This window comes from Marmota flaviventris, chromosome 1, assembly GCF_047511675.1.
Source record: "Marmota flaviventris isolate mMarFla1 chromosome 1, mMarFla1.hap1, whole genome shotgun sequence".
NCBI lineage: Eukaryota > Metazoa > Chordata > Mammalia > Rodentia > Sciuridae > Marmota > Marmota flaviventris.
In genome coordinates this window covers 192,402,155-192,423,865 of record NC_092498.1, presented here as the reverse complement: position 1 = coordinate 192,423,865, position 21,711 = coordinate 192,402,155, and the positions used below count along the sequence as shown (strand labels likewise).

The 21,711-nt window shown below is 42.3% G+C and overlaps 2 protein-coding genes across 3 annotated transcripts in view; both read left to right on the top strand.

The window, feature by feature from the left end:
• The first annotated feature begins 12,630 nt into the window (after nucleotides 1-12,630).
• The window catches only part of Glb1 (galactosidase beta 1), a 92,368-nt gene continuing 83,287 nt past the window's right edge, over nucleotides 12,631-21,711 (top strand). Inside the window, exon 1 of the mRNA XM_027932161.3 lies at nucleotides 12,631-12,849. Coding sequence (XP_027787962.3) covers nucleotides 12,769-12,849 — 81 coding nt within the window. The 5' untranslated portion in view covers nucleotides 12,631-12,768. The remainder of the gene's footprint in view (nucleotides 12,850-21,711) is intronic.
• On the top strand, nucleotides 13,073-21,097 carry Tmppe (transmembrane protein with metallophosphoesterase domain). 2 transcript variants are annotated; one of them, XM_027932163.3, is made up of 2 exons: nucleotides 13,073-13,153; nucleotides 14,965-21,097. In XM_027932163.3, exon 2 carries the CDS (start codon nucleotides 15,073-15,075, stop codon nucleotides 16,438-16,440), a length of 1,368 nt encoding a protein of 455 aa, XP_027787964.3. In that variant the 5' UTR covers nucleotides 13,073-13,153; nucleotides 14,965-15,072; the 3' UTR covers nucleotides 16,441-21,097. The 2 variants fall into 2 exon arrangements, with proteins under 2 accessions (XP_027787964.3, XP_071475805.1); XM_071619704.1 differs by having other exon boundaries at nucleotides 13,089-13,153; nucleotides 15,480-21,097.

Below are 21,711 nucleotides of genomic sequence, written 5' to 3'. Positions count from 1 at the left end.
TCTTGGGAGGCGGGGACCCAGGCCGCCGGCCCGCCCCGTCCGGCCGCCACTCCCCACTTCTCCTGGGGATCCGGGCGACAGCTACCGCGTGGAAAGGGTGCTTTAGGGAAGGTGCTCAGCTCCCTGGTTCTGGCGCATTCCCAGTGTAGGTTCCCGCGCTCTGCGGTTCATTTTTTGGAGGTTGCTGTCGGCAAGCCAGATGCGGCCCTACAGCATCATAGATGACTGATACTTAAACTTGTATAATCACTTGAAAGACTTGTGAAAACACAGATTCTTGGGCCGCGCTCCCAGAATTTTGATTCAGCAATTCTGGGGAGGGGGGAGCTGAGGATTTGCATTTCTAACGAGCATCCCGGTGAGGCTGATGCTAAGGTTTTGCGGACTATACTTTGAAGAGTGCTGTCATCGACCTCAGTTTTAGAGAGGATGCATATATAAAATTAGGAAGGATGACAAAGCACTTTGTAAGCTGTGTAGCTAGTCAAGTTAAAGATGTGCACGCCTTATGACTGCCACTCCACTTTTCAGAATATAATCTTGAGAAACTTTTGCGAGTGCATGGAAAGATATGAGAGGAATGTTAAAAGCAGCACTTTTAAAAAATCTATTTTTTTTTTTTTTTTTGGTGCAGATCAAATCCAGGACCTTGAGCATGCTAGACAAGTGCCCAAGTGTTGCCCCAGTTCCCAAAATAATAATAATAATAAAACTAGTTTAGAAATAATTCACAGTAAGAATAGAACAACGACAAAATACAAAAACAAACTCTTACACACCATTCACTAAGATTCACAATCTGGGAGTTGGGTGTTTAGCTCAGTGAGAAACATCTACCTAACCTGTACAATGCTGTGGGTTTGATCCCCAGCACTGGGGGGGAAAAAGTTGGAAAGATAAATCAGAAAACTCAACATCTAATCTATATTTGCTATTCCAGTTTTGTCAACTGTCCCAATAATGCCTTTTCTAGCACTTTTCCCCCTGGACAAGATGCAGTCCAGGACCATGGTGTCATCTAATTGTCACCTCTGTTTCACATCCCCTAATCTACGCTGGTTCCTTAGCTTTTCTTGTCATGCCACAGGCATTTTTTTGAAGAATACAGGCAAAACCAGACATGAGATACCACTACACATTTATTATAATGGCCTAAATCCACCACACTGGCAGCTTCAAATGCTAACCAGGATGTAGAGCAACAGGTACTCTTCATTCATTGTTGGTGAGAATGCAAAATGGAAATGAGCTATTGAGCCATGAAGAGACATGGCAATGAATGCATATTGCTAAGTGAAAGGAGCCAATCTAAAAAGGCTGCATGTGGTATGAATCCAATATACGACATTCTGGAAAAGGCAAAATTGGGAATATAGTAAAAGGATCAGTGGCTGCTGGGGCTACATAAAGAAAGAGATGAAAAAGCAGAGCACAGAAGATTTGGGGAGCAATGAAACTATTCTGTATGATACTATACTGGTACACACATGGCATATATTTGTAAAAACCCATAGAATATACAACACCAAGAGTGGGTTACAATGTAAAACTGTAGACTTTGGGTGCTAATGCTGTGTCAACACAGGATACATTAATTGTAATACATGCACCACTCTGATCACTGATAGAGGGGTTGATTGTTCCTGTCTGGACACAGGGGTTCTATAAGATCTCTGTCATTTTCCTCAGTTTTACTGTGAAACTAAAACAGCTCTAAAGAAAGAGTCTGCCTGGGCACAGTGGCACACACCTGTAATCCCAACAGCTAGGGAGGCTGAGGCAAGAGGACTGTGAATTCAGAGCCAGCCTCAGCAACTTGGCAAGACCCTATCTCTAAATAAAATACAAAAAAGGGCTGTGGATGTGGTTTAGTGGTTAAGTGTCCCTGGGTTCAATCCTTGGTACCAATAAATAAATAAGTAACAAGAAATAAAGTTCATTAAGAAAACAGGCAATTTTGTTTTTTTATAAAAGCTTCTTCTTTGGGAGGTCACTTTGTTAAGATGTCCACTTTTTCCACTTCATTTTTTATTTTGTAATTGACAAGTATTTGTGATAAATTCAGCAACATTGTTCTCAATAGCAGAAACTTTGTTCATATACAGAATTTTTTTAAAAAAGTGTGTATGCATCTAGGAGAATATTTAAAGCAATGAGAAGTGAAAGAACGACAGCTATACATAACAATTCAATCTGGGGGCATAGAGGATGGTTCCAATTGTTTAAAGTTTAAAATATGCAAAAGAACACAATATGTATTTAGAAATATAAATAACACATGGCCACATCCTCAGCCCTTTTTTTTTTTTTTTTTGTATTTTTCCTTTCTAAGGAAAAAAGAAATGATAAACAGAAATTTTATGTGTTTGTTTGCAAGACTAGAGTTTAAACCCAGGGCCTTACACTTACTGTGCAAGTTCTCTGTCATTAAGCTACCACTCCTACTGTAATAAACAGAAACTTTGGATGCTGGTTTTCTATCCAGTTGGGAAAAGGAAAGACATGCTATTGGGAGAAGTTCAGACTCAGATGAGGGGATGGGGAGCGAGTATAAGGATGCTCACCTGCATCATTATTTTTATATATTTTGTGAATATTATTTTATATCTTATAATTTTTTAAAAAAATTTTTAGTTGTTGATGCACCTTTATTTTTTTATTTATTCATATATATTCAGCACTGAGAATCAAACCCAGTGCCTCATGAATGTTAGGCAAGTGCTCTACCACTGAGCTACAACCACAGCCCTCATATTTTATATGTTAATATTATTATTTTTTAAAATTTTTGTAGCTGTAGATGGACAGAATGCCTTTATTTTATTTGTCTATTTTTATGTGGTGCTGAGGATCAAACCCAGTGCCTTACACATGCTAGGCAAGCGCTCTGCTGCTGAGCTACGGCCCCAGCCCTTGATATTATTTTAAAAATAATATTTGGGAAAAGAAAAATTTGGGGCTGGGGTTGTGACTCAGAGGTAGAGTGCTGATCTAGCATGGGTGAGGCACTGGGTTCAATCCTCAGCACTACATAAAAATAAATAAAATGAGCCTGGTGCGGTTGTTCATGCCTGTAATCCCAGTGGTCCCAGAGGCTGAGACAGGAGGATCATAAATTCAAAGCCAGCCTCAGCAAAGGCAAGGAGCTAAGCAACTCAGTGAGACCCTGTCTCTAAATAAAATACAAAATAGGGCAGGGGATGTGGCTCAGTGGTCAAGTGCCCCTGAGTTCCATGCCAAATAAATAAATAAACAAAAATAAAGGTATCATGTCCAACTACAACTAAAAAATATATTTTTTTAAAAAAAAGAAAAATTTGCACTGGGCACAGTAGCAGATGCCTCTAATTCCAGCTACTCAGGAAGCTGAGGCAGAAGGATTACCAATTCAAGGTCAGCATCAGCAACTTATCAAGACCCTGTCTCTAAAGAGTTTTAAAAGGGCTGGGGATGTTTGTAGCTCAATGATAGGGTACCATCATGTTCAATCCCCAGTACTACAAAGAAAGGAAGGAAAAGGGGGGGGGGGGGGGCGAGACAGGGAAGAAAGAGATTGAGGGAGGGAGAGAGAAAGGAAGAAGATTGCTATAGCGATTTGAAGAAAAAACAGGTGAATGGGATGGTAAAGGGGAAGACATGAAGTGACATCTAAAAAGAGTTCTGAAGTGGGGAAAGAGCTGAGCCATGTTTACATGGCTTCCTGGAGCCTCTTGCCCTGTGACTCCACGGTGGCCATCTTGCTTGGCACTTGAGATCCTTCATGTGTGGAGAATATGAAAAGGCCGATGCCCTAAGTCAAACAGACACACAAAGAAATGTCCAATCAGTAGGAAAAAATTCAGTCCTACAAGCAAACAGACTCAGTGGCTGAGCACCTGCTGAGTTCACTTCCTGGTACCAATAAATATATAAATAATAAATAGGGTTGGGGATGTAGCTCGGTTGTAAGAGTAGTTGCCCTGTGTTTACTGGCCCAGTAAGGGAGTGGGGGAACTTGCTAATCAATTCTCTCTGTCTGCAAAGTGTTATTTGCATTCTAGTGTGACTAATAAAGATAATTAAATGAAGCAGCATGTACCCTGAAGGGGAAATGATTGGCTGCAGAGCAATTTCATCATGTTCAATAAATAAGGATCTCATCTAAGCTCCTAGAAAGCAGATCTTGTGATAAAAAGGAAACATTCATTCTTTTTTTTTTTTTTTTAAAGATACAGTGCATGACAGTGAGAGCAAGAAGAAGAAGAAATGAGGCAAGGAAGGCTGAGAAGCAATGGAGCCGGATGTTAGATCACCATGCAGGCTACATCTTTATGACAGCTTCAAAGATAGACAGCCAGCTTCTTAGCAGGTGTACTCTTTAGACCACATGGAATGTCTGTACAGGCTCTACGGAGAATCTGCCCATTGAAACAGTGAATCAGAGGAGAGGAAATTTATTTGCTGGCTTTTTCCCACCCTGGTCTTCCATTTCCCTGAACTTCTCCATGAGAGTTAACTTGCCTGCTGTTCTGGGCTGCACTGCCTTAGACTCATTGGCAGCCATGTGGAAGAGACGGTGCTTCATTCCAGTGAATCCAGAGGCATACGGAGGAGCCAGAGAACACAGATAGTTGGCTTTGGGTAGTAGATATGCTGTAACAACAGCTGCAGTGGAACAGGCAGCCTAGAGTTGAAGAGACAGGTGACTAAAGAATTTGAGTATCATATAAGCCGTCTGATAACAGCAATCATAGAGTTTATCATCAAATCAGCACTGAAACTCTCTGACCTAGAAGTTGCAAAGGTAAATCCATCTTGGGGCCTGTGCAGGTCCTGTCAAAAGTGAAGTGGACCATATGGTGGGGGTGGGGGTGCATTGCCAATTACAAGAACTTATTCTGCCTAGTGAATGTCTCAAAGCATAATTCTGGTCTATTATTACCCTTTCAGACCTTTGTCTTGGTGTGGCCAGACCTTCTGATCTTTGATGAGAAACCGGAGATCCAGATGGTGTCAATTCTCCTGATTAAATGTTGACAACTACAGAATTTTTTTTTTTTTTTGACGGACACAACGTCTTTGTTTGTATGTGGTGCTGAGGATCGAACCCGGGCCGCACGCATGCCAGGCGAGCGCGCTACCGCTTGAGCCACATCCCCAGCCCAACTACAGAAATTTTTTAAAATTTAAGATACCAATAGGCCAAGCCAGGTGTGGCAGCCTTTACCTATAATCCTAGCAACTACAGAGGCTGAGGCAGGAGGAACATGAGTTAGAGACCAATCTCAGTCACTTATCAAGAATCTATCTCAAAATAAAATAGAAAGTACAGAGCTGGGGTTGTAGCTCAGTGGTAGAGCGCTTACCTCGCACGTCTGAGGCCCTGGGTTCAATCCCTAGCACCACATAAAAATAAATAAATAAAATAAAGATAAAAAAATAAACAAATAAAAATAAAGATATTGTGTCCATCTACATATAAAAAATTTTTTTAAATAAAATAAAAAGTACAGGGGGTGTGGTTCCGTGGTAAATAACCTCTGGGTTCAATACACACAGTACCATAAAATAAAATAATATACCCAGTGGGCCAGAATAATGTTAAATCGAATTTTTTTTTCTGTACCGGAGATTGAACTCAGGGGCAGTGACTACTAATCAGCCCTATTTTGTATTTTATGTAGAGACAGGGTCTCACTGAGTTGCTTAGCACCTTGCCTTTGCTGAGTGAGGCTGGCTTTGAACTCAGATATCCTCCTGCCTCAGCCTCCTGAGCTGCTGGGATTATAGATGTGTGCTACCACGCCCAGCAGTAGTCGTAACTTTTGATCTACTCAGAAAACTATGGTGATCATTTAAGGAAGAGGTAAATCATACATGCAGATGTGGTTATAAAAACAGAGAAGTTGGCTAAATAAATCTAGGAGACCCAGGTGAAGAAGAAACATCAGGCTTTGGAAATAGAGCAGATGTAAAAGGGAAAATAGAAAAACAATTACCAAAGATACCTCCAAACTTGCAGCTGAGAGACAGTGGGAAGCAGATGCCCTGGACAGATAGGAAAATTATAGTAAAAAGATAGGAAAGAAGAATGTTGCAAACAAAGTCATTTTCGTTTTCCCCTAAGGCAGGACTCCCCAGGGGCATTTGATGTTTTCAGGTGTCTCAAACTCCTGAAAAGACAAACGGGGACAAAAGCACCCTAAAACACATGACTGTCATATGGCTTGGTTCAGTTCCTGATATGTAACTATTGACTTTTATTGGAATCTGTGGGGAAACGGTTGGTTCATCATTTCATAATTTTATCACTTTTATTATTTCATAACCATACCTATCAGCTTCTTGCACAACTTAACCCCAAGACAAGGGGTTCAGGACTTTCTGGGTAAAAAACTTAATGATAGGAATCAAGATAAGGGATTGCTGCACAGTAGAATGGTCCACATTTTTTTGCTGAAGATTTTATTGTTGTTGTTTTTTACTTTTTTAAAAATTTAAATTTTCAAATGAGAATTCCTGTATGCCCTTTACCTGCTTCACCAATTATTAACATTTTACTTCATTTACTTTATTACTTGCTTGTATTTTAAACTTGTGATATATGTGTATTATGTATGGTATATAATTACATATACAGGTATAAACATGGAACTATTATCATCTGAGAGTAAGGTGCAGGCACTATGCTTCTTTACCCCTAAAGTATTTCAGGGTACATGTTCTAAGAACACAGCCATAGTACTTATTGAAATTAGGAAATTTAGTGTGGCTACAATGTTATTTTCTAGTCTGTAGTCTATACTCAAATTTTGTTAATTGTCCCAATGATACTTTAGAGTTATCTGTTTTCTGATCCAAGATCTAATCCAGGATCACACATCACATTTAGTTGTCATATCTTTTTATTTTTTTCACCTTTAATATATATCAATTAATTACCCCTAAAACCTATTTCAAATTACAATCATTTAAATGGCATTTTAAAATATTAGAAACTTCAAACTGTTCCTGTCCCCAAACCCTTGAAACTAAAAAAAAAAAAAAAAAAAAGAACTTGGAGAACAAAGTTTGTTTAGGGAAAATATGAAAATATGAATCAGGCCACATATCAAAAAATCTGATGAAAAATTTTTGTAGCTAGTTCAGTAGGTCGGAATTTTCCTGCTAGTTCCTAAAGCACAGATAGAGAAAGATCTTTCTGCATGGCTCTGATTAGACCTACATTGACTAAGAAAATTAGAGTGAACACTTTGAACTGATATTTTGTGTGAACTTTAAAGCATCCAGCACAAACTATGTCTAATTTGCATCTCTATTTCCATCTATCTTTATAGTGCAAAACAAAGTTGTTGGGTGCAGAGCAGGCTGAACTGTGTTGTCTGCAGGGCAGGCTGAACAGATGTTGGCTGCAAGATAGCCCACTCACTCAAACCCCCCTCTATCTGGTCCTTTATCACCTGTTTGCCTCAAGTCTGAACATTCAACCCTGCTTAAGGCTGAACACTTAACCCCCCCTTGGGCCAACAAGGCAGCTTGCAGACCCAGAGGCCCCATTAGATTTGGGCTATAAAAACTCCCTCCTGCCAGGCCCCCCTCTCTCTTGCTCTTTCTCTCTTGCTCTCTCTCTCTTGCTCTTTATCTTTCTTACGCGCGCTCTCTGTCTCTCTCTTGCTCTTGCTCTCTCCCTGTTCATCTCTTCTCTTTTTTTTCTCTCTCTCTCTTTCCTTCTTTCCTTTCTCTTTGTTGCACTGCTGCAATAAAGATCTTTTGGTTGCTCCGAGTGTTGTGGTCACTTTCCTTTCAAAAGTGAAACCTGAAAATTCCAAATGTTCTTGTGTATAAACATTTGAATCTAGGAGTCCCACACTTGGGATACAAAGTAGGTTTAGTAAAAGGGTGAACTCTGCAGAGTATCAAAAATGTCCAATAAAAAAAGTGTTTCAGCTCAAAAAAAAATATTAGAAACATAAAGTTAGGCAAAATTTTACACTGATTAGAACAAACATTGGGAACTGAACTTTGTTAAGTGGGAAAGTTCTGCCAAGGCCAAAAAAGAAAATAGAGCAAAAAGTCAGATTGGTTCTTAATTTGTGAGCAGAGTCCGTTAAGGACATAAAAACAAAGTGTTCATGTATATTTCTGGCCAGTACATGTCTCTCCCCTTGTTGTTCTTATCCTACTATTGAGGCCTCTGTGCTTCTCAAACCACCTTTAGTGAAGGATCAGGTTTTTGTTGCTGTTGTTTATTTATTTATTTTTTAGTTGTAGACGGACATAATATCTTTATTTTATTTATTTATTTATTTTTTGATGTGATGCTGAGGATCGAACCCAGTGCTTCCCATATCTGACACAAGTGCTCAACCACTGAGCTACAACCCCAGCCCTGAAGGATCAATTTTGTGTCTTTTTATCAGTGCTCTTTTCCATGTATCAAGGACTATTTTATATAAAATATAATGAAAATAAATTAGAAAAATGAAATGATAATACACATACACAATTCCCATCTATGTTTTTATCTTTAGATTCAACACACTTACTTTCTTAAATTGGTATAAGTTTCTAAGTGCCATATCTGAATTTCTGTATTTATCTCATTGCACTGATCCACGGACCACCCTTTGAGTAGTACTGGTCTGTAATAGCACAAGTACCACATTTAGTTGTGTATGTGGCCATCTTTCTTACTAGAGATGAGTCTCTACATGGTAACATTGCATATACCCGGCAGCCTGCGGCAGGGGACTTTGTATCTCATCATATTCTACATATGCATGTGAACAGGAGCTCAAAATAAAGGATAAGTGGAAGCACCGCCTTAGGAAAGTAACTCAGACTCTAAAGTCAGCAATGTGAACCAGACATGGAGGCCCACTCCTGCAATCCCAGAAACTGAGAAGGCTGAGGCAGGAGGAGCAAAAGTTTAAGGTCAGCCTCAACAACTTAATGAGACCCTGCCTGAAAATTAAAAAAAAAAAAAAAAAAAAAAAAATTCAACTACAATACAAAGCCAAGTACTAAGAGGCCCTGCCTGAAAATTAAAAAAAAAAAAAAAAAAATATATATATATATATATATATTTTTTTTTTTCAACTACAATACAAAGCCAAGTACTAAAATCTCAGAAACAAACTACAATCTATATTCTCTTGGCAAGCTTTACTATAAAGGGCCAGATAATAAGTATTTTAGGTTTGTGGGCTCTGAAGTCTCATTGCATTGACTTGTCTGTGCCACTGTAGTGTGAATAAAGCCATATGCAGATAATTGGAGGCAGTCGTGTTCCAATAAAATTTTATTTATGAATACTGATATTTAAATGTCATATTTTTTTTAAAAAATATCATATTTTAGCAGAGTATGGTGGTGCATACCTGTTATTTCAGCAATTCAGGAAGCCAAAGCAGGAGTATTGAAAGTTTGAGTCTAGTGGGCTGGGGCTGTGTGTAGCTCAGTGGTACAGCTTTTGCCTCCCACATGTGAGGCACTGGGTTTGATCCTCAGCACCACATAAAAATAAATAAATAAAGATATTGTCTCCAACTAAAAAACAAATATCTAAAAAAAAGTAAAATATAAAAAAGATCGGGGATATAGCTTAGTGGTATGGTGCCCCTACATTCAAGTCCCAGTACTGGGGGAAAATCCCATATTTTCAGTCATAAGATGATTCTTTTGATTTGTTTTCATTCATCTAAAAAATGTAAAATCTATTCTTAGCATGGCAGACCATTCAAAAGCAGGCAGAGGGCTGGATTTCGTCCTCTGCTCTTTAGTTTGCCAACTCTGCTCAAAACCCTGTCCATCTCAGTTCAGCTAAATAAATCTATTGTACATTATAACCTTGAGTCTATAGGCTGGGGAAGGTGGAAAAAGTTGAATTTGTTCTGTGCTAAAATTTTTTTTAGTTGTAAATGGACACAATATCTTTTTGTATACTTATTTATTTTTTAAATTTTTTTTAGTTATACACGGACACGATATCTTTTTTTTTCCACTGTTATATATGGTTAATGATTCTTCGGACACAATATCTTTATTTTGTTTATTTTTATGTGGTGCTGAGGATTGAACCGAGCACTCTTTCACTGAGCCACAACCCCAGCCCCACTTATTCATTTTTTAAGGTGGTGCTGAGGATTGAACCCAGTGCCTCACATGTGTGAGACAAGCACTTTACCACTGAGCCACAGCCCCAGCTCTGTGCTAAAAATTTTTTAAACTTCATTTTGCAGTAATTTCAGACTAGAAAAAGGTTGGTGGGGTGGAGGGGGTGGGGCGACAACAGTACAAAGAATCTCTTCACTGAGTCCCCAAATTTGTTAACATTTTCCACATTTACTTACCTTTCCTGCGTTCTTTTCATGCCTAGACTACCAACTCTTGAATCCTGTTTTCTCTTTCCACATTTTTAGTTTTGGGACTTTCTCTTTCCACATTTTTAGTTTTTTAGTTTTGGGACTGGTAGAGTCAGTTGCAAAGATCATGTCCTTTTGTTTCCAAACACCAAGAACATTCTCTAACATATCTACATCATTGATCAAAATCAATACAAAACTACTATTTAATCTTTAGATTCTGGGCCATTATGGAGATGAGGGACATTAACATCGATGCATGATATTATCTGATCTACAAATCTAATTCTGATTTCATCAACTGTCCCACTAATATCTTGTATTTGCCAACCATTGTCTCTGGTGACTCCCACCACCACCACCATTACCCAGTGAATTTGATGTTGTTATGTCTTTTTCACCAATGAAGAAACTACAGCTCAGAGAGATTATGCAACTTGTCCACAGTCAGATAAATGGTAAGTAGCAGAGGCAGAATTCTGACTAAGTTGCCTGTCCTGAAGTCCTTCCTCTTTTGGGGGGGGTGGGCGGGATGTTGGGAAGGAGTAGTTGGGATTGAACCCAGAAGTGCTTGACCACTAAGCTATATTCCCAGTCTTTTTTAATTTTAGTTTTGAGTCAGGGTCTTGCCAAGTTTCTCAGATTGGCCTTGAACTTTTTATTTTCCTGCCTCAGCCTCCTGAGTAGCTGGCATTACAGGTGTGTGTCACCTTTCCCAGCAAACTCTTGCTCTTCAGTACTGGATTAGAATTGCAGAGTTAAGAAAGGACTTCACAGATCAAGGAGGGGGAGTTGGCATTATATGCATGAATAGAAGGAAAATCAGTGACTGATCCTGTCCTGGTCTCTCAAGGAAATGTCCAGTGGGAGAGGGCATGGGCAAACAGGAGGTTTGGATATGTTGTTATACAATATGAAAAAGTTTTTTTGCAACATCAAGAGATAAACTAAGATTACTATTTTGACTCCTTAAAAAGTAAAAACTTTTTACTTATTAAAAAAAAAAAACTATTAGATACAAAAAGCAACACAAAACAAATACATGATATAAGGAGTTACAAGGTGACAAGGCCCAGCAAGGGCAAGACAAAATAGGAAGGCCACATTGGAGACTTAATTGAGAAGAGAGCTCAGAGGAATCTAACTAAAGTCTGGTCAAGGGGAGAGTCTTTGTCAATAGCATAATTAGACCACACGTTTGTTTTTCAAAATAAAAAGTTAACAAAATTAAAAGTTAGACAACGACATCTAAAAGATTGGATTTTATGTTATGTAAGTTTTAACTCAACACAACTGGGAAAATTTAAATACATATACTTAAAAGCAATATCCCTAGAGTTTTCTTCCCTTAAATTTTTTTTTAATTTTTTTTTTTTTTAGTTGTTGACAGACCTTTATTTTTAAATTTATTTTTATGCGGTGCTGAGAATCGAACCCAGTGCCTCACACATGCCGGTCAAGTGCGCTTCCACTGAGCCCCAGTTGAAACTTGGGTAGTGAAAGAACAGCGGGATTTTCAAAGGGTGCAGGGAAGCAACCAGGAAAAAGAGGGTAACTTTGCATTAAAGTCTGGAAGTTTTCTGAGGCCCGGGACAAGTTAGTTTACAACGAAACCTTTCTCCAAATGTAAAAATAGTGCTGTTCATGCCCATTTGACAGATCTGCCCACAATGCAGAGATGACAAGAGAACCAAATGCAAAACTGAAAGGTGGGAGGCACTGCTGCTCTTATCACTCAAAACTCCATGAAATAAACTGCAGACCCAACTGTTTTGGAGGGTGACATTCGAATAAATTTTGCCACAGCTGAATCACACTTCTAAATTTATCCGTAATTAGAGCAATGGTTCTCGAACTTCAGCATAGATCATAATGAGTTGGAGAGTTTGTAAAATTAGAGATAGCTGGGTTTCATACCCCCACCCCACCCCAGTTTCTGATTCAGAGTTTTTTGGGAGGGGGCTCCAGAATTTGCATTTCTAATAAGTTCCAGGTGATGTCGATTTGGTTGGACCATAGACCACACTTCGAGAACCCGTGCTTTAGAGTTTTAGGATCGGAGTTAGGTTTAGTGTTATCAATTTCGCCCTTGAGTTCTCTCCAAGCCGCCAAGGTAAAAGGAGACCCCTTGGCAATGTCCAGCTCCCGGGAGCGTTATCAAGCTGTTGACAGTAGGGCCTCTCGATCGCCATTCCAAAGGGTTCTCCCCTAGGCCGTCACTAGCAAAAAACAGATAACCCTGCGCTGGAATCACGCGGAGGCGCATGGCGAGGGCTCTCCCTTTCACCTCAACCCCTGGCTCTGCTACCGCGGGGTGGAGCCGGGGGCGGAGCAGGCGAGGGGGCGGCGCCAGGCTGCGGGTCCTCAGCCAAGAAAGGCCGAGCGGCTGGCCCCGGCGCCGACTGCGGAGCCGAGAGGTTGGAGAATGGTTATGATTGGGGTCCTGGTTCGCATCCTCTCTTTGATGCTGGCGCCGCTGCTGCTGGGTTCTGCGGGCGGCTTGCTCGTAAGTCTGCGGGACTCCAGCGCTGGGACGCACTGCTGGGGGCAGGCTGATGGGAAGCCAGACTGAGGCCGTGGTCACTTCAGGTCCTGGCAAAGCCGGGAGCTTGAGACCCCGGAGTGTCCCCGAGCAGGCAGGCAACAGGCCGAGCTCAGGCAATGGACTGGCCTTCCTGTCGGGGGCGGGCCGGGCAGATCGGGCGGGGCGCGCGTCCTTCCCTGTAGCTGGGTCGCCTGTGTGTTCCGCTCGGACTGCTCCTTTTGCATGGACCTACTTCCCCATTTGTGTAACGAGGTGGGGAGATGAGGTGCGCCTAAACCTATTCAATTTCGGATTTCCAGGAGAGGGAATCCAAGTCGCGCGGGCTATTGGAGGGCTCAGTGGACTCCGGTTTGGTGCGCCCTCCCTTGCCTAGTTCCGTGCTCTGCGGAGCGCTCCGGAAGGAGATAAATGGGGTCAGGAGAGGCCCCCTCAAAGATGAACCTTGTAATGTTTTTCTGGAGGGTGATCTTCCTTTCAAACATCTGGTCTCCTCCTCGCCAATCCCCCGCCGCCTGCTATTGGGCATGGTGTTTCATCGCGTTCGTGGGACCCTTTTTCTTTAGGGTTTTGCAGGCCAGATTGAGGGTGGGAGGAGGCAGGCTGCAGGTGGGCACCAGCGTTGACAGATCGTGGTCAGAGAGGCTGTTGGGGCGTGGGGGCGTTCACCTGGGGAGCTCTGCGTCACATCTGCGGAAAGAGAGGGAGTAGTTTGGAACGCGGCAATTGCCTCACTGCACGTTCAACAAATCAACTTCGGTTGGGTTCCTCCAGAGTTCAGGTGCATTGAGTCTGGGCACCTTTTAATACAGGTTGGTGGGATTTGAACCTGTTGACTTATGAGTTACACCCTTTGATAAAAGGCTATCAATACGCGCCCAGAACAAAGTTATTTATCTAAAACCAAGATGGAAAATCTTAAGTATTTGGAAAACAGCTGCTGAGAATATTTTCATTTTGGGAAAAGGTTGTCTCAAATTGGGTATTGGCAGCTGCTGCTCCCTCTCCATCTGTCTGTGGTTCTCCTGCCCCCATCTCTCTTGCCTCCCCCCCGCCCCCCTTATTAAACATTTTTTTTTTGTCATAATTGAAAGGTCTAGAGGAACTCTGAGGTTGGAGCTAGACTACTATAAGAAGCTGTTGAAGGTGGAACTGGGAAATAGTTCAGTGGCAGAGTGGAGTGGGGGATGGGAGGAAGATCTTAACCAGTATCTGAAGAGGGGTAGATAAGGATTTGTGGATGAAGAACAGGTCTACAGAGCAGCCCTCTGGGTAATAGATCATCACTCTCCTAAAGCATCATTAAGTGGGTGGGGTGTACCCTGTCTGAGGCCCTCAAGGGGAGGCCAGCATCACTTCAGGAATTCTTAGGTGTCCCTTCTGGGCTTCTGTGTCTAGAGCTGAAGACTAGAGCCAGCAGCCTAGCTTTCCTTTATTGCCTTGTTTGCATTTATTGCTTTCAATGTCCTGGACAAAATTTGAAAATATTTATCAATTTCTTTTAGAAGTAACAAGACTATTACATAGTAATAAACATATTCTTATGAAAGATAATAGTATTTCTCAATATCAGGGTGCAGTCACATTGTTTTACATTCTGTGTCTTAATAAGAGACATTTTTAAATGTACTTCTGCATTTAGTCCATTACCATATGACATGTCATGTAGCTTCAGGTGCATACAGTAGAAAGCTCTACTGTATATGCATGACAGTGAGAATGGAAAAAGTGGTGATGGCTTAGTAGTAGTATGAAAATAGTGTCTGACTAAATGGATCTTCTGAGAGGGTGTCACTTGAGAACTGTTGATGTAGAATAATGTCTTTCTTATTTTAAAAAAAAAATGTTCAAGCTTACTGTGGAGAAAGTTTAAACATACAGAACGCTGTGCAAAAATAAAAGCTGCCCATCATGTCACCATGCTGTGTGTTTGTATTTAAATAACAATAGTGTAGTACCTGACTATATGAGTGGCTTAGATTTGAGGCAGGTTGGGCAGATATTAGTGGCCATCGGGTTTTGAATGGGGATAAAGCGACTCTAATATCCCACAAAGCTGACACCAGTTCCTGGTTGCAGGCCGAGCTGACCTGGAAGCCTCTCGTTGGCCACTGTCCTTTCTAAGGAACTCGCCTTCCAGAGCCCGCCTGCACAGAACTGGTGGGGACTCTTCTAGGAGCAGAGAGAATGGCGTACTTCAGGCAGCTCTCCCTGGGCTCGAAGGCTGCCCTGGCTGCGGTCACTGTCTTCGTGTCCATGATCCTCTCCCGCTCCTATCTGGCACAGAGCCTGGAGCTCAGGGCCTGGCGATGGCTGTTCCGCCTGCAGCTTGCTCTCTTTGTCAACTCGCTCATGCTCATTGGTTCCCTCTACATCTGGCGTAGCACAGTGAGCAACCTCTGTCACCCCCCAGCAATGGAGTCCACCTGTTTCCAGCTTTGGAAACTGGTCGTGATGGTGTTTCTGGCCCTGGCCCATTCCAGTTTCTTCACCATGCTCTTTCTGGTGGCCGAGGAGCCCTACTTCTTTTCCCTGGCGGCCTACTCCTGCCTGGGTGCTTACATCATCATGGTTTTCTTCCTCTGCATCCTCAGCGGCATGGAGCAGGCCTACCAGCTCTTGGCCTGGCGCAGCGGTAGGATCGTGGGCAGCCTTGACAAGTCGAGGAAGCTGGTGCTCAGGCCCGCCCTGGCGGTGGTGGTGACTGCCGTGCTCAGCATGATGGGGCTCCTGAATGCTGCTAAGCCCCCAGCAGTGAAAACCGTGCAGCTGCCCATCCCTCAGCTGCCCCTCTCTATGAACAACCTCAAGATCGTGCTCCTCTCTGACATTCACTTGGGGCCCACAGTGGGCAGGACCAAGATGGAGATGTTTGTGAAGATGGTGAATGCATTGGAACCCGATGTCACGGTGATTGTGGGTGACCTCTCTGATTCAGAAGCCTCTGTCCTTCGGACGGCTGTTGCTCCTTTGGGCCAGCTTCATTCACGCCTTGGCACCTACTTTGTCACGGGCAATCATGAGTACTATACGTCGGATGTCAGCAACTGGTTTGCACTGCTGGAGTCCCTGCGTGTCCGGCCACTTCACAATGAGAATGTGAAGATTTCTGCCACGGGGGCCCAGCGTGGCGGTGGCGGTGGTGGTGGTGGTGGTGGTGGTGAAAGTGAAGACTGGATCTGCTTGGCCGGAGTGGATGATATCGAAGCAGACATTCTGCACTACTCTGGCCATGGCATGGATCTTGACAAGGCCCTGGGGGGCTGCACCCCAGACCACACCATCATTTTGCTAGCTCACCAGCCCCTGGCTGCCAAGAGAGCCCTCCAGGCGCGGCCAGATATTAACCTGATCCTTTCTGGGCACACACATGCTGGGCAAATCTTCCCGTTGAACGTGGCAGCATATCTCCTGAACCCCTTCTTTGCAGGTCTCTACCAAGTGGCCCAGACTACGTTTGTATATGTCAGTCCAGGGACAGCCTACTATGGGATTCCCATGAGGCTGGGGAGCAGGGCAGAGATCACAGAGCTCATCTTGCAACAGGCTCCCTGAACCAGCCCTGCCCTCAGTACCCCTGCCCTCCCCTACCCTTCCCCCTCTGTCCCTCTTCAGAGTTATTTGCCAGCTTTACCCCTCCAGCCATGACAGCACCCCCTTGGTCACAAACCTAACATGAACAGTGATTTGTAGTGGGGTTGCCTGGCAAGTTCAGGCTGGTTTAATTCTTTAAGTGGCTACTTGCTTTTTGGTATGCACCTATGAGGCCACTTAGGTCACCTATAAGAGGACATGCTTCTGTTTTCCAGTTGGTGTGAAGTGAAGTCCTCCTGCAGAGCTCACAGGGAAGAACCCCAATGTGGAGTTGCTCGTTTAGAACCTGAAAGGGGTAGGAGTGTGTCTTCCTCTTGGTGTTTTTTAAACCTTCTTTAGGACTTAGATCTAGAACCTTTCTAGAGGTGGTATTGGTAGGTAATGTGGGACAACAGGTAAGCTCGGAAGCCCCTTGGATTGCTGGAGAATATTGTCTTATTCTGCTGGGTTCTGATGGAATCAGCTTTATTGAGGGCATTAGCAAAAACTGCTGGAACACAGAGGGCCTCTCGTGTTCAGGTCTTGAGTAATGCCGTTTGTGCTCTTGGGTGGCCTGGGATGGGGCTGCTTGAGCAAAAAAAAAAAAAAAAAAAAAAGAGCTCTCTGGCAGATGATGGTAATTCTGCTGCTTAGGACCTCGGGGTTTTACCTCCCTTGTCTTTTATACTTGGGTGAGGTAATTAGGGACAGGTGGCCTCTGTATTTATAGATGAGGAAACTAAGAGGCAAGGCACCCACAACATGACAAGGTATGTTGAAGGGCTGGGGACGTAGCTTACTGACATAGCGTTTGCCTAGTATATGCAGGGCCCTAGGATAGATCCCCAACATCATGAAAAACAAAGACAGGTTGGAGACTTGGGGCTAGAAGCCAGGTCTGCCTCCTACTGAAAGTTCTTTCCACTGTCTGGTGGTTAAGTAGCTTTATCATTATATTTGAGTATAGAGTCTTGCACAGTTAACTGCAAAAGGAGAACAAACCAGAACCTGATGTTCCTTCAGAGTTATTTGCTGAAGTCTGACTTCAGTTTACCCACCACTACGTGGAACAGAGCCTACAAGGAAATTAGCTAGTTTGGGTGTAGGCTGTTAACATTTGAGGAAGAGTCAGGAAACTGGGGCCCCCTACTTCTCACCCCAGGTTGGGGTCTGATGAGAAGTTAAGGTTCACAATCCACCCATGGGGAAGTTGAAGCTTTCATGGGGTGTGGCAGGGCTCTATGCCTCTTGCAGGGCCTTTCCAGCTTCCCCTCCTGAGCCCTGGAGTTCAGGAACTGTTCTTCCTGCTGGGCAGATTCCAATCCACCTGTCTTGCCCCAGGAGAGCTGCCCTTAGACTCTGGCAACAGAAATAACAGGATCATTCCTTAATGACCTCTAGACTCAGAAAAAGAAGTAGGGGTGACTGCCCTGGAGTGATTCCCAACCTCTTGGCCTAGACCTTGCCAGAAGAAAGAACCTTGGACTTTGGAATACCAATAAGCCCTCCTCTTAGAAAGGATTGAGAAATCTGAGGGCTTGGGCTCAGTGTTAACTTCTGAGTAATTTTTAGACATGGGGCTGACAGGCTTTCTGACAGGGAACACAGACACACTCTGATGGGAGGGTCTCACTCTCCTGCTCACTAGTGGGGCATCATAGGTCAGTGAGGTGACCTCACAGAACTGTGGCTTTCAAGATTGTTTCGTTGGGGTGGGAATCAAGACATGGTGCCTGAGTTCCGTGTAGCACTGTGCATAGTTATGTGAATATATCGACAACATGTGAGCTTGCTAAGGAACTATCCTGTGCACAGGTGCCCAGAGAATTTCTGGAGCAACTGATCCTGGGGAATGTGGGTGAATAGCATTCCACCTGTTACCAGGGCCCCGTGAGATGTTGCAGCAGCAACTCGTGGGAAGTCATCTTCCCCTCCCCATGTTAGTCTTCTTGTGTATGCTCTGCCTGGCAGATGGAGTGTCTTCGCGTTTTCTTTGTTCTTCTGGGTTCTCCAGAACCCCATCCCTTGTTCCTGGGTAGCGAAGGCATCAAAAGTGAACCATCCCGTCAAGTTTAATAAATGTCTTTGAGGTGAAACTGATGGTTTTCTTATTTTTTTTTCCCCCTGTATAGAATTTCAGAGCAATGGAAGGGACCCTGGAGAACCTTTTTATTTTATTTAACCCAGGGGTGCTTTACCACTGAGCTACATTCTCAGCCACCACCCTGTCCTTTTAAAATTTTTTATTTTGAGACAGGGTCCAAGTTGCTTAGGTCCTCGCTAAATTGCTGAAGCTGGCCTTGAACTTGGGATCCTTCTGTCTTAGCCTCCTAAGTTGCTGGGATTATAGGCATGTGCCACCACACTTGGCTGGAGAAGCTTTAAAAATAATGATAATAATAATAATAATAATAATAAAAACAACAACAACAACAAAAAAGTTTTACAAATGGTGGAATTCTAGGAATGGACACAGCACAGCACCCAGTTCCCTGACTCTCTTTGCAGGGTACCACTGCCAAGCCTGCCACACCTCCAACTGCTCTTCCGAATGTTCTCTCTCCTTTGTGACCCAGCCTCAGTTGGGGCATCATTCTTACTGCCTTTTTCAGTTCTCCTTTGTTTGAGATTGCACCTGACTAGGCTAGTTGTTGACATTTCATTCCTACCTTTTGGTTCTGTTGATAGCGACTGACTTCCCTGCTGAACTTGATATTTTGCTGGTTTCTGGATTTCTAGATCTTTCTCAAGTGCCCTGTGCTTGATGAAATCAGCCTTCATCAAGTTCTGTTGTTTATCTTGGATCCTTGTCTCTCTTGGATGTCATCATTTTGTGGTCTGTGTACCCTTCACCCACTCTGAACTCCTTGCTTGATGGATTGCTTTTCTATTAACAGAAAGGAAGTAAGGCCACCCTAGGAATCCAAGAAAAGGCATTAACATTCTCTTATTCTTGGTTTGTATTCCCTGACTTGGGGTAGGGGGGTAGGGGAGAGGATGTTCCCAGAAGAAATTTCTCTATTATTGTTCAGATGTGTCCCTGTTGCACCCTTTGTCCCTCTGTTCAATGCACTGAATGGACTAGTTTTCTTCATGCTTGTGGCTGTGATGAAGAACCTTACTTGAAGCTTGATCATTCTGTTTTGTTTTTCTATTCATTAGATGCAAATTGAAATGTAATGCTTTTTATAATTAATAATAGCATGTGTTATATGATATTGTTATAAAATACAAAAAATTAGGGCTGGGGATATAGCTCAGTTGGTAGAATGCTTATTGCATGCACAAAGTCCTGGGTTCAATCCCCAGCACCCTCTTCCCCCATCACACACACACACACACACACACACACAAAAAATATATATATATATATATAAAAAATTAATTCTGCCAACCATTTAAAACATCCATCCAGCCTTTTCTTCTTTGATTTGTTTTAAACTTTTTATTATGGAAATTCTCATGAAAGTAGAATAGCATACTGACATGTCCCTGTCACCCAGCATCAACATTGTGACTCTCCTGCCACTCTTTCCCATCTGCCCTTTTTCCACACTCTTTCATATTTCTTTTTTAGCATAAGCATATTAAGTCTTAGGAAACGTAATTTTTTCCCCCATAAGCAATTCGGTATAAATCCTTTGCTTAAAAAGCATAACCATATGCCATTATGATATCCACTAAAAATAACAGTGGTTCATAATATCATGTAATATCCAGGAGATTTGGAGCTAGAGAAGCCAGATCTTTTACCTCCCAGTAAAATATTGGAACTTTCCACTCTCCTTGAGATCAATTCTTCTCAATACTGTCAGATATATGCCTTCAAGTGGAATCTTGCTGGATCATAATGGCAATCATTCTGTTTTCATTTTTTGTGGACCCCACCTCCCCCCACCCCGCCGCCATCCCATACTGCTTTCCAGAGCAGTTGCACCATTTTACAATCTCACCAACAATACATGGGGCCCCAGTTTCTCCACATCTTTGGTAACACTCATTTTCTGTTGCTTTTTTTTTATAGTGACCATCCTAATGAGTTGATATTGTGATTTAAAAAAAAAATTTTGTTTTTAGTTGAAGGACCTTTATTTATTTGTATGTGATGCTGAGAATTGAACCCAGTGCCTCACGCATGCTAGGCAAATGCTCTAACACTGAGTCACAACCCCAGCCCTTATATTGTGATTTTGATATGTGTGATGTAGAGCAGTTTTCACTGCCGATTGGCTTTTTTTTTTTTTTTGTACCAGGAATTGAACTTGGGGGCACTCAACCACTGAGCCATATCCCCAGCCTTATTTTATATTTTATTTAGAGACAAGGTCTCACTGAGTTGCTTAGTGCCTCATACTATCTTTGGAGAAATTTCTATTCAACCCTTTGCATATTTTCAAACCTGGTGGTTTTGCTTTTGAGTTGTAGGATTTCCTTATATATTCTGAGTATTTATTCTATCAGATACTTGGTTTGCAGATATGTTATGCAATTCTGTGGGTTGCCTTGCCTTTTCACTGTTGATTTGTCTCTCTCTACCCCTAAAACCTAGGGGTGCTCTACCACTAAGCTATATCCCCAACCCCTTTCTTTTTTATTTTGAGACAGGGTCCCACAAAATCACCCAGTCTGACCTCAAACTTGTGATGCTCCTGCCTGAGCCTCCTGAGCAGCTAGGATTATAGACATTTGTCACTGCACTGGGCTTGAACTAATTTTGGATGTCCTTTCCCCATCAAATGATCTTGGCACCTTGGTTGATAATTGTTTGACTGTATACAAGAGTATTTACTTCTGGCCTCTGTTTTCATCCATTGTTTAGTCTGTAGGGCATTGACACTGTTTTTGATTACTGTAGCTTTGTAATATATTTTGAAATAAAGAAATATAAGTCTTCAGACTTTGTTCTTTTTCAATATTGTCTTGCTCTTTGGGTTCTTTGAGATTCCATATGAATTTTAGGATGAGTTTTTCTACTTCTGCAAAAATGCCTTTGGAATTTTGATAGGGGCTGTGTTGACTCTGGATCATTTTAGATGATATGGTCATTGTAAATATATTAAGTCTTCCAATCCATGAAGACTGAAGTAGTGTTTTGTACTTTTCACTGTGTAAGTCTTTTGTCTCCTTGGTGAAGTTTATTCCTAAGTATTTTACCTTTTTTAAAATTTATTTTTATTTTTTTAAAATTCATTTCCTCTAGTAACTGGGGATTGAACCCAGGGGGAGCTCTATCACTGAAATACACCCACAGCC

Excerpts from the sequence above, each read along its gene's own strand:
- Tmppe (XM_027932163.3), top strand. The coding sequence starts at position 15,073 with ATGGCGTACTTCAGGCAGCTCTCCCTGGGCTCGAAGGCTGCCCTGGCT.